Below are 16,657 nucleotides of genomic sequence, written 5' to 3'. Positions count from 1 at the left end.
TAAGTCGCTCTGTGACCCAGGGTCTCCCCAAACTTCATTCTTCACAAATTGCATATTTTGTGAGGCCAACCTGGGGAGACACAGTCCCTGCAGTCTTTTCTGTCTGGCTTAGGTTGGGGTTCACCTGCTGGGAGCCAATGGTAGGCAGCAGACAGGAAGATGAGAAGAGATGCTATCTCTTATTCTTCACTAGACTGCAATGCCAGCCATGCTCTGTGTGTAACTAGTCGCCTCAATACACACATTCAGGCAGCTCTGCTCCAGCTGATTCACCTTAAATTCACTGAGACCCAGGAGTGGCAAACAGCTTCCAGCTATTACTAAGCAACCCTATCTTCACAGTATCTCAGCATTTTCTGCTCCCCTAAGCCCTGCCCATACCTGTAAATAGCCCTTTCTATGAGATTATCTAGTGAGTTTCCTGCCAGTACCAGCTCCCTCCCACCCCCACCCAGATGCCCCATTGCCCTGCACAATGCTCTGCTGTCCTGCCAAGTTTTTGTCAAGGGGACTTCAACCACACAGTGCATTCTCATAAGATCCTCTGAACCTTCAAATAAAATACCATAAAGCCAGATGATATGATTCAACATTTTATATCAGAAAAAAGTCAGTTTTCCAACTATATTCCACTGAATGAGTGCACAGCATTTGCATGAACTATCTCAGGGCAACATCAGTACAAAACAGTTTAACTTTGTAAAAAAAAAAAAAAAAATGCCATTTCAAATGGAAACGTCCTGATTACGTCAGAGTGAGTGCCAACATCATTGGTTTCTAAGGACATAAGGTAGGAGCATAGCTACCACATGGTGTGGGAATGGGCTAGCCTTTTCTACAGCAGGAGACCTCAAATTGCCTTCCAAGACACAAATTGAGGCAGGGGGGCAGAAAGTGTCACCTTCATTTGTTGGGATAACACATCAACTTTAGTCACAGTAAAATTTTCTGTTGGCCGACCAGTGAGACCCAGCCATTATGTATCTCCCCAAAGGAAGAGTGGAGAAAGAGAAAGTCAATCCTATGTAGAAAATGCAGGTCAAATCCTCTACTCATGGGCTAAGACAGCTTCCATTTGGTCTGTGTTTTTCCTGTCCAGGAGACTCCTGTTAACCTTTAAGTGACAGACACTACCAATTGGAGGGCTGCCAGTGTAGAGAGTGAACTGGAAAACATGAAAATGGAGATTTGTAGGGAAGGTGACAGGGTGGCTGTAGCACAGGGCCTGGTATCACCAGAGCTTGTACAGAACACTGAGAAGAGCAATGGCTACTGTCAAGGACTCTTGCTGGAACATGTGTGCCTTTTATCTTTCTGCCCATGGTGAACTTTTTTTAAGACACCAGCAACACTTTTAAAACAAATCGTTTCTTTAGGTAGACACCTGGGTACTTCTTCTGTTTCCTCCATGACAGCTACATCTTCTATGAAATAATTTTCCTTTATTAACACAACCTCCCAGAAGACTCACAAATGCAATTGGTGCTACAGACTTTCCCATGCCAAGGCACTATATACAGATTCTCTTTACTGTCACTGGAAATCCACCCAAGTTCTCACCATGGGCATCAGCCACCCCCACTGTCTGCACCAGGTACTACATGGCCCACCTAATTCTGGCTACTCTCAAACCTTCCTAGAAATCTTCACACCTTGACAGCATGCTCCGCCACGACAGGTCGCTTGGTGTTATGCACGCCTTGGCACACACTGATCCGTGTCAGGCTTACAGTTCATCATGTTTGGCTTCCTGATCCTTCAGTTTAAATTCCTCAGCCGTGACCTTCCCATCTCCATTCCGGTCCTGGTTGGTGAACATATTCTTCACGATCATTTCAGCATTAAAACCAGGAGCCAGCTTCCCTTTGCCTGTTGCCACTTGGGCATGAATGTACTCTGAGAACTGGAAAGGGGACAGGACAAATGTGAGAACAGCAGAACTGGGCATGCAGAACCAAGCCTGAAATACTATGGCATGAGGATGGGTAATGGCGGCGGGGTACTGAAAAATAAGAGTCCACACTTGCAAACCAAGTTGTTCTTGAGAACATGGCCTGGATTTCTTAGATGCAGATGAAAATTCCCCGGACTACAGACTGGAGAGACGGATAAGCAGTTAAGAGCGCTTAGCGCCAGGACTCAGGTTGGATAGTTCATAACCACCTGCACCTCCAGCCCCAGGGGAATCTGATGCTCTCTTCTGGGTTCCTCAGGCGCCTGATATGTACATGCGCATATTCCCACACACATGCTTTTAAAACGAAAATACTATTGAAACGTTCTTAAATCCCTTGACTAGAGGACTTCAAGAGCCCTTGGGATCAAGGTATCCAATAGGCTTCAGCCACCAGAACAGCTTTAGCTTCGGACCTGAGGTTGACCTCTCCAGAACAGTGTTATACCTACACACTCATTCACTCATTCATTCATTCATTCATTCATGATAAAAACCAGCCACCATGTGCCGAGCATCATTCTAAAGGCATGAGATAAAGCACAAACAAAGCTGCTCTTGCAATATTGACGTTCTACATGAATATAGTAAGTAAACTATACCTAAAATTATAAAATAGACTGTTCCACCAAGAGAGAGAGGGAAGGTAGAGAAAACAAGGTAAGGTTAACTTGGGAGGGCAAGTTGAAACATAAATTTAGTGGTCAGAGTAGACTTGTGTGCAAAGACTTGAAGAAAGTCGGGGAATGAGCCAGTTTTCTGAGTCTAGTCTAAGCATGAAGAACAGTTGGTTCAGAGGGTGGAAGCCTGCCTCATGCATTCTCAGAACACGTGTGATGGACCACACCAGCAAAGAGAGTAGCTGGTGAGGAGGTGGCAGCAAGCAGATGGAGAGGGCCCCAACAGCCATAGGGAGGCTTTGGAGATGGGCCTCTGCGGGTTGTGAGAAGCAAGGAGCTATGGCAGACTCATGGAGAAGCTCAGGGTGAGGCAGCCTTAGGGTGGGGCTAGGACTAGGATCGAGGTTCAGTTACTGAAGATGTAAAGCAGGTCACTAGAATGCAAAGTGGAAATAAGCCTAGAGCAGATATTTATGCAGGCAAAACATCCACACATAGAAAGAACAAAGGACTGGTCATGGTGGAAAGCTCAAGTCCCAGCTGCTTGGAAGGAAGATGGTTTGAACTCAAATATTTAGGGTTAGCCTGGGCAAGAGAGGAAGTAACTATCTCCAAAAGGCAAAATAAAGCTAGGCACAATGGTGCCTACCTATATTTCCAGCAGTCAGGAGGTTGAGGCAGGAAGACAGTGAGTTCAAGACCAGCCTCAGCTACAGAGCAAAACCTCATCTCAAAACAAAAGAACAAATCTTAAAAATATATATACAAACAAAATCAGGAGCGGGAGAGGACTGTAGGACAAGTCTCTTGAGGTTTTGCTATAAAAGGAGCAAAGAAATGAAAACACTGGGAAGACATATCAAGATGACATGAAATAACTGTACTGGTCATGAAAATGTGGGATGGGGGGTTGAAACAAGAGGATCATGAGTTCAAGGACAGCCTTGGCAACACACTGGACTAGGTCTCAAACACAAAGGAGAATAGAGAAAAACCAACCAAAACCATTCATGATACTCAAAGGAACGTTCCAGGTCTAGGAAAAGCTGATGGTGTAGGAAGACAAAGGGGTAAGACTGGAGATATGCGTGAGTTAGCAGATGGGTGTGAGCTGAGCTCTAACTCCGTGTACAGTGACAGCACAACAGACTGCTACTGCTCAGCTCCACTAAGAAGCTGTGGCCCAGCTCAAACCCGGGGAAGCTGAGACCTGGGGCAATTACTCTCTGCAAGTTCTTCTAAAACTTCTGAATGCTGTTCACAGGGCTGTTGTGGAGGTGGAGCTGAAAACCGTGGAGAAACAGTGAACACCCAGTGACTAGAAACTGAATCCAGATCTGTGCATTTGAGACATTCCCTACACCTCTCAGGAGCCCTGTTCCTTCACGTGATGATATGTGTAAAACACATGTGCTAGTTAGCACCATTACCAGAGATCTGCATGGCCAGCTCTATCCTTGGCACACTGAATGGATCCCTGCCCCTAGAAGGCCCCTGAACAACAGACCCTCCTACAAAGGCCATTTACCTCCTCCAGGAGGACTTCCCCATTGCCATCCCTGTCGATTTCTTCAAAGAGGTTAGGAGACACTTCACCATTCCATATGAACATGTACCCCTCCGGAAGGCCAGACACAAGCTCCAGCAGTTCGATGTCAAACACTAGGACGGCACTGCCAGGGACCTCTCCATCTATTCAACAAGGTAGAAGGAACACAGTGTTAAACGCAGGCTGGTGGTTGGGACCTGCGCTCTCCTCCCAGCCTTCAGCCACCATACCCAAGAAGCTACTAGTTCCCAGCTGGTACTCGTGCCTAATGAAGTCATGAATAATTATTATATGCTATTATATAATTATTTCATATCGCCTTAATACATCTTTCCAGTGCTTTTACTTCTTAGCTCCTTAAAAGAGGATACTTTTTTCTCTTTTTAAGGAATAAAATAAACTAGGTCCCTGAATATTCCATCCAGCAAAGATGGCTGTTTCATGAAACCTGGGTCTTAATTTACATGTAAATTAAATGTAGAGGCTGGAGAGAGGGCCTGAGTTTAGTTCCCACTGCCCATATCAGGCACGGGCAGGCAAAAATGGCTCAGCAAAAAAAGGTGTTTCCCACTAAACTTAAGGGCCTGAGTAAAATCTCCAGGAGGACCCGCATGGTAGGGGAAAACTTAATCCAAAATTTGGCCTCTGACTTCCACATATACACCATAGCATGTAGCAGGAAGCACATGAGTATACACACACACACACATATGCAAGTTAAATAAAACATTTAAGCCAGATATTGCAGCACACACTCCTAATTCCAGCATGGGAAAAGAGGCAGAGACAGACAGATCCCTGGGCCGTGCTGCCCAGCCAGTCTAGCTCACATAAACCAGTGTGACACCCAGTTTCAAACAGCAGGGTGGATGTCTCCTAGGGAAAGACACATAGAATTGCCTCTGGTCCCACACATGCACACATATGCACTCAAAAACACACGTGACCCACACAAGCATGCACATACATAAATGAATCGATTATGTGTTTATGTAGAATTGACAAAATGCAATTGTTAGGCCAGGTATGTTGGCCCATGTCTATAATCCTGGCACTTGGGAGGTTGAGGCAAGAAGATTGAAAGCTTGGGGCCAGCCTGGGCTACATAGTAAAATGTTGCTTCAGAAAACCAAAAGTAACAAGCGTAGACAAAAAAGTATTCCTTACTGTACTTTTTTTTATAAAAACAAAACATTCCAAAGCCACCAGATGAGGTGTCAGAGATCAAGCCTCGCACATGTTCAGCAAGCACCCTATCACTGAGCTGTCTCCCAGCCCCAATTATAGAATTTTATAAATTCAATAGCAGAACTTTAAGGGCAATAAACAATGCCTGAAAATTATTTTCAATTCAAAGTCAGTATACACAATAAGACTCAAAAGAAGCACTATAAGTATATGACTATATATATATATATATATATATATATATATATATATATATATATTTTGAAATTCATTCATTTTCAGTGCTTGAGATTAAACCCAGGGCCTCATACATAGCAAGCATAAGCTTTTCCACTAAATTAAATTTTATATTTACTATATGATATAATAATATGCCCTAATAAAAGTCTTAAAGAATACAGACATATTGTTTGAGACTTTTTTTTTTTCTGGGAATAAATGAGAGGAGAGCCAGTAAGCAATATAGTTTTTAAAGTTTTTCATAAAACAAAACGAAATCACCCCAGCATGCCAATCACATTTACAAACTGGTGCCCCATGCTGCCAACTGTCAGCAGTGTGACAACACCATGAAGGGGTATTCTGGAATCACAAAGAAATACAGTAAAATATCACCACTGCAGGGATGCAGAGGCTGACATTCCCAGAACTCAAAAGCAACCTGTGCCTTACAGCATCTTCTTGGCTGACTCACAGGCTCCAGAGCAGTGCACAGCAATGGCCTGTAGCACCCTGCCTGGCCCAGGAAACAGTTCCAAAGAAGCAGGCAGCCTAACCCCAGACCACCCAAAGTCCTCCCCTAGGGCCTGGCCAGATGAACCTGCACACCAGTGGTGTAGTCTTGGAGCTGGCTCTTTCTCGAGAAGTCGGGGACAGTGCAATGGGTATTTGAACAAAATTTACATGGTCTTTAACTTAAAAAAATGCTCAAAACTCCTTAAGTTTTCTTAATTAAAAAGCAAACAAACAGAACCCAAACAGAACCCTTCAGTTCTACATGGAAGCAGCATACTGTGGCTTTACTTGTGACCCATGCATTCAGCTGGTGACTTTCCCAGCACTCCTGAACACCTTCACTCACTCACCCACACCAGCTTCTCCATAGCCCAGGTGGGGCGGGATGATCACAGTCCGCTTCTCTCCCACGCACATCTCTCTGAGACCCATGTCCATCCCCAGCACGACTTGTCCAGACCCCAACACAATGTTATAAGTTTTGCCTAAATTCCACCTGGAAAAGAAAGGAAACAGGTACCTATCAGTGGTGGCAGAGGGTGTTCTGTGAAAGATGTATAGTTCTGATGAAGAAATGGCTGACAGACTCACGGCAGGACGAACTGCAAGACAACCTGCCTGCCTGCTTCTAACCTGGCAAAGACATAAAAATCAAGACAAAAGGAACAATTCACAGTACAGGGGCATGCTGGCATTGAGCCTTACTGCCATGAGGGATCCCACGGGAGATCTGGAAAATATAAAGTGGGAACAGTGAACTACATGGGCGCATTCCTGGTATTCTACAGTGTCTCCAAGGAGTAGATTATTTGTATAGTACTGATTTATTTTCAGTCACTATGTAGCCCAGGGTGGTCTCGAAATAATTTTATAACCAAGATGACCTGAAACTCCTGATCCTCCTTCCTCAGACTCTAAAGTGCTAGCATTGCAGCCAAGCACCAGGCTCAGGATTTTAGATTAAAGGCCTGAGTTAGAATCCTGGTTCTGGCACTAGAGAGATGGCCTGGCCATTAAGAGCACAAGCATCCTGGTTATGCTTCTTCATTTGACCTGGGAAATGTATCTTTGGTTTCTTTGTCCAGAACGTAGAGATAATAATAGTCAATAATAAATATGTTTAACATATTGGAAAGCAAAGAAAGAGTGGAGGGTGCTGATCCGGATGAGAATTTCATTAACCACAAAGTTCAGGGATCCTGGAGACATGGGGAAAGCAGCTGGCCCCATAGCCTCAGCCATGACTAAAAAATCTACCACTTCCCAAATGGCAAAATGACAGCTATTATGCTCTTCATTGCCAAGGAAGAAATATCCTGCCATTCCTCGGTGCCCATCACCAGGTGGTGACAAGGAGCAGATATCTCCTTAAGGTTACAGTCCCCAGGGACCTCCCAGCCTCCACAGGCTCCCTGATGTTCAGGGCTCAGCAAGCCCAAGATGACAATATGCTTATCCTACTTAGGGAGAAAATGACACAGACAAACACCACCAGCACAGGATGTCCTCAGGAGAGGCCTGTGTAGGAGCCACCTCTGACCTACTGGCTGTCAAGCCTCTCCAGGTCCCAGCTGGAATAGTACAGATCCCTGAGTCTCACAGAATACTCAAGACCTTGCTTACGTGATAACAAACACCCAGTTGAAATACACAGACATTAATAAGATCCTCTAAGCAAACAATTCCATTGCTACTTTTCTTGGGAGTCTTTTATTTTTGTTTATTTACTTATTTTATGAGATGTGCAAACACCATCCTCTTGCCTTGCATTCTTCCAACCCTGACCCCAGGTTTCCTGCTTCCTGGCTCCTTGCCCCGGGACCTTTGAAATTTCCACATCTCCTAAAAGCAGCATTATGCTGGCAAGTTTTACAGCCAACTTGACACAAGCTAGAGTCACTGGAGAAGAGGGAGCCTCAGTTAAGAAAGTGTCTCAGTAAGAGCCAGCCCCAGACAAGCCTGTAAGGCATTTTCTTTCTTTTTTTTTTATTTAGGTATTTTCTTCATTTACATTTCCAATGCTATCCCAAAAGTCCCCCCATGCCCTCCCCCCACACACACTCCCCTACCCACCCATTCCCACATCTTGGCCCTGGCGTTCCTCTGTACTAAGGCATATAAAGTTTTCAAGACCAATGGGCCTCTCTTTCCACTGATGGCTGACTAGGCCATCTTCTGATACATATGCAGCTAGAGGCACGAGCTCCGGGAGGTACTGGTTAGTTCATATTGTTGTTCCACCTATAGGGTTGCAGACCCCTTTAGCTCCTTGGTTACTTTCTCTAGCTCCTCCATTGGGGGCCCTATGATCCATCCTAAGGCATTTTCTTAATTAGGGATTGACAGGAGTGGGCCCAGCCCATTGAGGGATATATCATCCTGGGCAGGTGGTCCTGGGTTCTTTAAGAAAGCAGACTGAGCAAGTCATGGGAGACCAAGCCAATAAGCAGCACCAATCCACCAACGACTGTTGGGACCATGAACATCCTTGCACCCATAGATCTCCAGGGAACCCAGGAATGTTAAGCACACAAATTGTCTTTCAAAGGTAAGGACATAACCTGTTTTTCCAGAAAGCTGGGACCTGGAAGTGATTAAACAGCCTGGTGACCTGTGTTATCTGTTGGGCCAGGCCATATCAAATTCATACAACCACGACCAGAGGTGGCTAATTATCTAAATGACCTTTATAGCCAGAGGTTCCCCCAAGCTCCCACAACCATGACCAGAGGTGGTTAATAGCCCAAATAACCTCTACATTATCTGTATGACTGAGAGCAGGCTACAGCCCATCCTAGGCCCTTAAGCTAGTCCAGGGAGCATACCTCTAAAACCCAACTTCTTGGAAGAAATGACAAGTTCCTGAGTTAAGTTTCAATGTAGTTACACCTCCTTGTGCAGCAGGGATTGTATGACACCAAGAAACTTTTCTCCAAATTATACTGTGTTTAAATTTGTTTTGAATAAACCCTCTGGTATTAGACTCCCTGAAGTCTTGATCCGGGTTGATGAAGTCATTCTGAACCAAGTTTTCATCGTCATCTCTTTGTGGTTTACTTCCCTGCCTGAATACCCGCAGAGTTGTCCTCAAATGGTCTCTGCATCAGCTCCTGCCTCCAGGTTCCTGCCCTGTCTGAGTTCCTGTCTGGACTTCCTTCGATGATGAACAGTGATATGGAAGTGTAAGTCAAATAAATCCTTTCCTCCCCAACTTGCTTTGGTTATGGTGTTTCATCACAGCAGTAGATAAGAGAAGCAGCTACCCCTTGCCTTGATGACAAGCACCCACACCAGTGAACTGGTTGTGTTGATTGTACCCAGGTAGGGTTTGAGGTGGCACCAAGAAGGTGGGTGCCTACCATCCTTCCCATAATTCCTTTATTTGGAATCTTACACACACACACAAAGACCAGCAAGGATGTGTGGCCACTGCTCTTGTCTGTGGATTTACAGGTAAAACAAATGACTCTCTTTATCATTTAGCAATTTTATCTTAAGGTTTATCTTAAAAAGAAGGTTCCCTGCATCCTGTGGCTCCTGCTCCATAAGAAGACGGTGACTCCACCAAACATATCAGAGGGCAGGACATCTGATCTCTGCCTCTCAGACATGTGTATCCTACACAGACAAGAAGGAATTTCTTTGTCTCCCAGCCCCATTTCCCCATTCTTGGTCTGAGCAGCAGAACAGAGACAGGAGCGCTGACTGCTGGGCCATTTTCACATGCATGAGCTCTCTCATCCTTCCCACTGCCTCTGAATACTTCTCACACCCAGTGGCTGGGATCGCTCTGCAAGGTCTGTTGTTAAGCCTCTCTGTGAATCAGGGCCCCTAAGGTTACAATCCTAAAATGTGCTATCTTTCCCTCCACGTTTTAACATCTCTGTGATTATGACTGACTGACTGGGCAAAACTTCTGTGGTTTTAGAGGTGCATAAAATAGTACTTCTAATAATAAGAGGGTTTTGGATTTTGATGAAATAACACTGAATGTGCCACCGCTTGCAGGACCTCATAGTCCAAAGCCAGACTCCGAGCTAGAGGGCAAAGTGACCGGTAAAGGAGAGGCTCCGGGACAATCAGCTCTCCAACTCTGGACTCAGACACCTAAATCAGGCTCAGCCCATCAGTGGATGTTCTTAGACAAAAATATAAAGTCTGAAAATGACTCTTTCCCAGAGAAGACTGATTCAATTTCCAGACACACTTGAGACTCGGAGTCACAGGAAGCAAACTTGTTTTTACATTATTTTTTATGATTTTCAGGTTTATTTCTATCAACTAACATTTATTATATGATCCTTTAGTGCTACAGATACTCTGGGGAAAACTATGAATAAGAAATAGGAAAAACTACGAATAAGAAATCAGGTATCTCTAAAATATTCAGATCATAACAGACACAAAAGTAACTTAAGGCTGCGGGGGGGGGGGGAGAGTTAGGCGACTTTAGAAGCAGGAGGAGTTTCCTCCCAGGATGTGTTTGAAAACAGGAAGGACATATAAGTGGGGACAAAAGCCAAGAGGCCAAGCAACCTGTGCAGGGTGGGACGCAGCGCTGAAACTGTCTAGGACAAAGAAAGCAGAGCCCCTGTAGCAGACCTTGACACCGGTTCTTACTATGTATCTCTCACTATGTATCCATGTTTGCCTCTGGCTTTCTGTCTCCTTTTGCAGCTTCCTAAGCACTGGAATTATGGGTGTTTGTCCCTGCATCTGACTCCAAGGGTTTAGTTATTAAATATAGATCTGACTGAGAAAGAGAGTTCTGCCAGATAAGAAACAGTCTAGAGCAGGGAAGATCTGTGGCAGGAAACTCCTTAATAATGCGCTGAGCACAGAGAAGGCTTGCACTACACAATACGGAGGGTTGGACCAAACAACTCCCACCCAGCATCACAGTGGGAAGTACTACCAAAGGTTCCCTCCACATCTGGTTCCCAGATACCCTTACGTGGAGTCCAGCAGAGTCCCATCCAGGAGTGAGGCATTGTAGTGGTATTTGAGGTAATCCCCCTTCTTACTCAGCACCGAGCAGTCTGGAGGCTTGTAGTGGGAAGTGATGCTGATGGAATCCGAAGGGTTGTGAAAGTCAATCACGTGGATGTCGAACACCAGCACAGCTGAGCCAGGAATGCTCCCTAAAGGCAAGACCCAGGGAATCAATGAACACGCCCACCACAGTACACTCGCCTCCCCAGGACCAGCAGGTGGGTCTGGTAAGGAATACAGCGACCCACCCAGGTCCTTCTCAGACTCAGAGGTTCTTGAATGTTGGTACAGTTAAGAATTACTTATCCCTTACAGAGGGTTGAGCAGCAGCGGGCCAGGTGTCTGCATTTTTACCTGAATCCAAACAAGCCTGAGACCACTGGGAATGTCTCAGAAGGAGGATCAGGCCCTGACGCTTTGCTTTTAATTTGTCGTTCTGAGGCAGTGTCTCTCTGGGTATATACCTTTTGGGACTGGTTGGGGGTTGGTTTGGTTTGGTTTTGATTTTTATATACTGCAAAGATGGCAAATTACATTATTTGATTTTTTTTTTAACTTTCACATCATCAACATTTTTACATTTTTTTTTAAAAGACAGGGACTTATTGTGTAGACTACAAACCTCCAGATCACGTCCTGGTATAAAAGATCCCTGAATCAGCTTTCTACCCAGAGCGGCTCTTCCAAACTGACCCCTCATCAGCTACTGATAAAGTTAATAATGATAGATAAATCGCCTTTAGGGAGAGGCAAGACAGTTATAAGTCAGTGATGGGCAGAGCCACACACTTTGACCAGGCCTGCTTAGTTACACAAACCTCCTGCCCTCCTATACCTCAACCTCAGCCTCATGACAGAGCCACTGAACCATGGACCCATGGGAGGGGGTTCTCAGACTTCTTGATCTGTTTCTCTTCCCAACGTGACTACTCAGGATGAACCTCACTCCTCTGCTTTCCCTCAACTATTATCTCTTTCTGTGTCAATGGAAGAGGGAAAGTGGGAGCGGAATGGGGGTTGATAATATGTAGGGAGAGCAAGGGAGAGAGAAGGAAGATTGGCTGGGAGGCAGGGGCAATCTCTAGGATGTGCCAGAGATCTGCGATGGGCAGAAAGAGATGGGCTGAAAGGCCCCAGAGCATGTAAGGGGAACTCTAGCTGAGATTCCTAGCAATAGGGACATGGATTCTAAGGTGGCCACTTCCTGTAGCCAGGAAGGTTAAGGACAACAACCCACCCACAAAGCCTTCCACCCAAAATGTGTCCTGCCTACAAGATGTGCAGGAACAAAGAGAGGAGACTGAGGGGATGGGTAATCAATGACAACCTTAAATTGAGACCCATCCCATACGGCAAGAACCAGTCCCTGACTCTATTAATGATACTCCATTATGCTTGCAGACAAAAACCTAACGTAACTCTCTTCTGAGAGGCTCCACCCCACAGCCAATCAAAAGAGATGCAGAGACTCACATTCAAACAGTAGATAAAGTTTGGGAACTCTTATGGAAGAGTTGGGAGAAAGATTGAGGGACCCAAAGAGGACAGGGACTCCACAGGAAAACCAACAGAGTCAACTAAACTGGACCCTTGGGGCTCCCAGGGAATGAACAACTGTAACCTCCCCCCACGAGCCTGAAGCAGGCTGAGTCAGACCTTGACTTTGCTTACCACTAAGGAGATCACCTAGGGTGGAGCCTGCCTCCCTGGATCACTCTATTGTTCTGCCTCTGCCACTGCAGCTACCTGCTGGGAGTCGGCCTAGCTATTCCGGAGCCTACACGTGGTCACCTGCAGCTGGGCTCCAAGGATGATTTGGTGGGAATGGGCTTCCCCTCTCCTTTATAAAGCGTGTCCGCCATTAAAAATTGGAGTCTTGATCAGAATACTGTCTTGGCTCCATTTCTCTCTCTACCCGCCTAGATTCCCTCTTTTCTTTCAGTTCCAAAATGCCTCCCAGGCTCGAACCCAGACATGAGAGCTGCAGGTCGGCCCCAACAAACAACCAAACAGCAAGCATGGGCAGGAACCAGGCCCCCTGCACATATGTAGCAGATGAGCAGCTTGGACTTCATGCAGGTATCCCAAACAACTGGAGCAGGAGTTGTCCCTGAGCCTGTCACCTACCTGTCTGCAGATCTCACACCCCTAAGTGGACAACTTTGTCTGGCCTCAGTGGGAGAGGGTGTACCTACTCCGGCATCGACTTAATATGCTGGGTGGGAAGGTTGGGGAGGATAAAAAGGTGGGAAGTGAGGGTGGGGGATGTGAGGTGGAGGGGAGTGGGGAGTGAGGATGAGGGATGGCATGGGGGGGGGGGGGAACNACCCCTTGTAAGAGGAATGGGGGGAAGGACTTGCATGAGGAAGTACTAGGAGGAGAGGAAGGGCTGATATTGGGTTGTAAAGTGAATAAATAAATAAATTTAATTTTAAAAAGAATATTCATTAAAACACAGGAAAAAGAGAGAAAGAGACGTGCATACAGAGAGAGAGAGAGACTTTAAAATAGTTTCTGCAGTGGTAGGGAGACTGATGGTTGAGTTCCAGAGTTATCGTGGGCTATATAGAGAGACACTGTCTCAAAAATTAAAATTAGAAATGTCAGTGCCTGACCCTCAAGTCTGGATTCAGGTGAAAATGCCCAGACCTGGCCCGCTGCCACACAACACCCTGTACTAAGTAATTCTCATCTGCTCCAATGTTCAAGAACCTCTGAGCTTGAGAGGGACCAGGAAATGTTTTTCCTAGGTGACTATTTAAAAAAACTATGGCTGGGCATGGTGGCTCATGACTTTAATCCCAGAACTCAGGATGCAGGGGCAGGTGGATCTCTGTAATTTCTAGATCAGCCTGGTCTACAAAGTGACTTCAGGCCAGTCAGAGGTACACTGTGTGAAAAAAACAAGAGAAAGGATGATTATGTTAATGGCATGTGATTAACTTAACCTTTCTCAGACCTAGATGCCTAAGTAGGCAGATACTAAACTTGATTAAGATGAATAAAATGACCCCTTGGGAAACAGGGTCTGCTGCTACAGGAGAAAATGGAATTAATTCCAGACCAGCGCATTACTGGGATCTGCCACCAGCTCACCAAGCACTCTGCTGATGACTAAGTCAACATCTTTGACACAAACATCTTGATGAGCTGAGAACAGATGCACACCCACTCAGTGAGTACCATATTAACTCCAGGCTGGCTTGTCAGCTTCTAGGAAGTTAATGTGGCTCAGTCTCCCAGGTGCCTTGTTAATGCAAAGACAAGCATGCTAGTGTGCCCATCAGTGAGGATCCAGGCTGTGCGTGGGCAGAGTTATTGCTTCTCTTGTTTCCTGATAGAATCCCAACACCTAAGCAGAATACGGGCTTCAGATTACTCAATGCATCTTTGATGGACCAGCAAATGGAGTCTGTTAGCCTATAAAAGCAGAGAACGGAGCTTGAACACAAGACAGAGTCTTGAGCCCAAAAGGGGCCAGCAAGGCAGACACAAAAGGCTGCTGGCAGCCTGGCTGTGAAGAAAACTCTCCCACTTCCTGGTCCTCACTAATTTGCCCTCAAGCTCTCTGGAAGTTCTGGTTTGAGTTCTCAATTCACTACATAAGGAAACCAGCAATTCATTGGAAAATGGGGACTTACCCTATGATACAGACTCGTAATAAAGCTTTGGGTCTAATTGTGGCTCCATTCTGTGGCCTTAAGCAAATTGTTCCACTTTTGTAGGTCTTGTTCTCTTATCTGAACAGTGATTATAGTAACCCTTTCTTCTGTGTATGTTCATATGGGCACCATCCACTTTTCCTTCCTTCCTTCCTTCCTTCCTTCCTTCCATTCTTTTTATTTTTTTTTAAAGACAGGATCCTCCAGCCAACAATGCTCACACATATATAACAAATGCATATATACAACCTCCATGCACATGTGCACACACATATACAACACATGCAACATCTAGTAGGTATGCATGCCCATACACATATACAACAACACACACATACAGTCCCAGATACAAGTGGGTAAAATAGCAATTATTTTCCTCACTCTCTTCTAAAAAGTATGGAAAAGACAGTTTGGGAGAATAGAAAACCACAGGGAAGTTCACTTCTATAACAAGAGACCCACCCCTCAACACGTAAACACACATAAGAATCTAAATTCCTGAGCTGTCCTCACAGAACATGCCAGGTGGCAGAGAAAACCAGAACATCTGGAAGTCTTATTCTGCTTTTACTAACCCTAGAGGTGAAACAGCTTCAACAAAACAAAATGTCGGCAGAGTCTGTGACCACCACGAGAGGGTCACTGTTGCCATAGATTTTACAGAGATCCTGTTAGTGCCTGGCACTCCAGTGTGCTGAAAGGAAGCCACAAGCTAAGCGTATCTGCTTCCTCACCTGTTTCTAGGCCAGTGCTCCAGGGATCACCATGAAGTCCTATGTAACCCTCCCAAAAGCCACTGCATGCTAACCCAGAGGAGCCCTCCCCTACTATAACGTGGGATTCAGGATGGAGCAGTCTCTTCGGATATTTCCCAAAGCACCATTTAATTCTGTGTGGAGCTCAGTCTCATACTTGATGGACAGCCAAAAGGAAAAAAAAAAAACTTTAAACAAATGGTTTTTATCAGTGTGTTTTTGTTTTGTTTTGTGTTGTGTTGTTTTAAAGGCAGGAAGGATTATTCTTCAAGTCATAATGAAATAAGAATGCTCAGAAACTATCCACCTCTGTACGGTTGGCCAGAACTAAAACCTGGCACAGTATAAAACAGTAGCATCAAAACTCTAAACAGCCGGGCGATGGTGGTGCACACCTTTAATACCAGCACTTGGGAGGCAAAGGCAGGCTGATTTCTGAGTTCGAGGCCAGCCTGGTTTACAGAGTGAGTTCCAGGATAGCCAGGGCTACACAGAGAAACCCTGTCTCAAAAAATCAGAAAAAAAAAATTATAAAACTCTAAACAGGACACAAAGCAAAGACTATTTTACATATTTATTCATTTATTCATTTCATTGTCCATCCATCCATCCATCCATTCATTCATTTCATTACTGAGGAATGAAGCCAGAGCCTCATAGATGCTATGCAAATATTTTACCACTGCATAAATACCTCATCTTTTTTCTTTTCTTTTCTTCTCTATTCTTTTCTTTTCTTTTTCCTCCTCCTCTTTCTTCCTCTCTCCCTAGACATTGGTTTCTCTCTCCTTTCTTTTTTAGGAGAGGGTCTCTTGTAGCCCAGGTTGGCCTCAAAGTTATTACTTAGTTAAGTTTAATGGTTTAAATATTTGGTCCCCAGTGGGTGAAAGTGTTTGAGATGGATTAGGAGGTATGGACTTGTTGGAAGATGTACAAGAGGCAGTCTTTAAGGTCTCAAAGGTCCATGATATTCCTAGTTAGTCCTTAGTGCCTCCTACTTACAGATCTAAGCTCTTAGCTGTTCATGGCATCATGCCTTTGCACTGTCATAATGGACTACAACCCTCTGAAACTGTAAGCCCCAAATAAACTCTTCTAGAGTTGCCTTGGTCATTAATGCCTTATCACAGCAATAGATCATAACTATGGCAGGGAAGATGGCCTTAAACTCCATAGCCTCCTGCCCCCTGCCCCCTGCCCCC

At 45.1% G+C, this 16,657-nt stretch overlaps 1 protein-coding gene across 1 annotated transcript in view; it reads right to left on the bottom strand.

The window, feature by feature from the left end:
• Positions 1-580: 580 nt before the first annotated feature.
• Positions 581-16,657, bottom strand: part of Fkbp9 (FKBP prolyl isomerase 9) — a 47,136-nt gene continuing 31,059 nt past the window's right edge. Inside the window, exons 7-10 of the mRNA XM_021164364.2 lie at positions 11,001-11,187; positions 6,397-6,542; positions 4,103-4,266; positions 581-1,903 (exon numbers count right to left, since the gene is read on the bottom strand). Of these exons, the coding sequence (XP_021020023.1) occupies positions 1,727-1,903; positions 4,103-4,266; positions 6,397-6,542; positions 11,001-11,187 (674 nt within the window). The 3' untranslated portion in view covers positions 581-1,726. The remainder of the gene's footprint in view (positions 1,904-4,102; positions 4,267-6,396; positions 6,543-11,000; positions 11,188-16,657) is intronic.

This window comes from Mus caroli, chromosome 6 (assembly GCF_900094665.2).
Source record: "Mus caroli chromosome 6, CAROLI_EIJ_v1.1, whole genome shotgun sequence".
Classification (NCBI taxonomy): Eukaryota; Metazoa; Chordata; class Mammalia; order Rodentia; family Muridae; genus Mus; species Mus caroli.
Note: the sequence above shows the minus strand (reverse complement) of the source record. Positions and strands in the feature narration are given on the sequence as shown.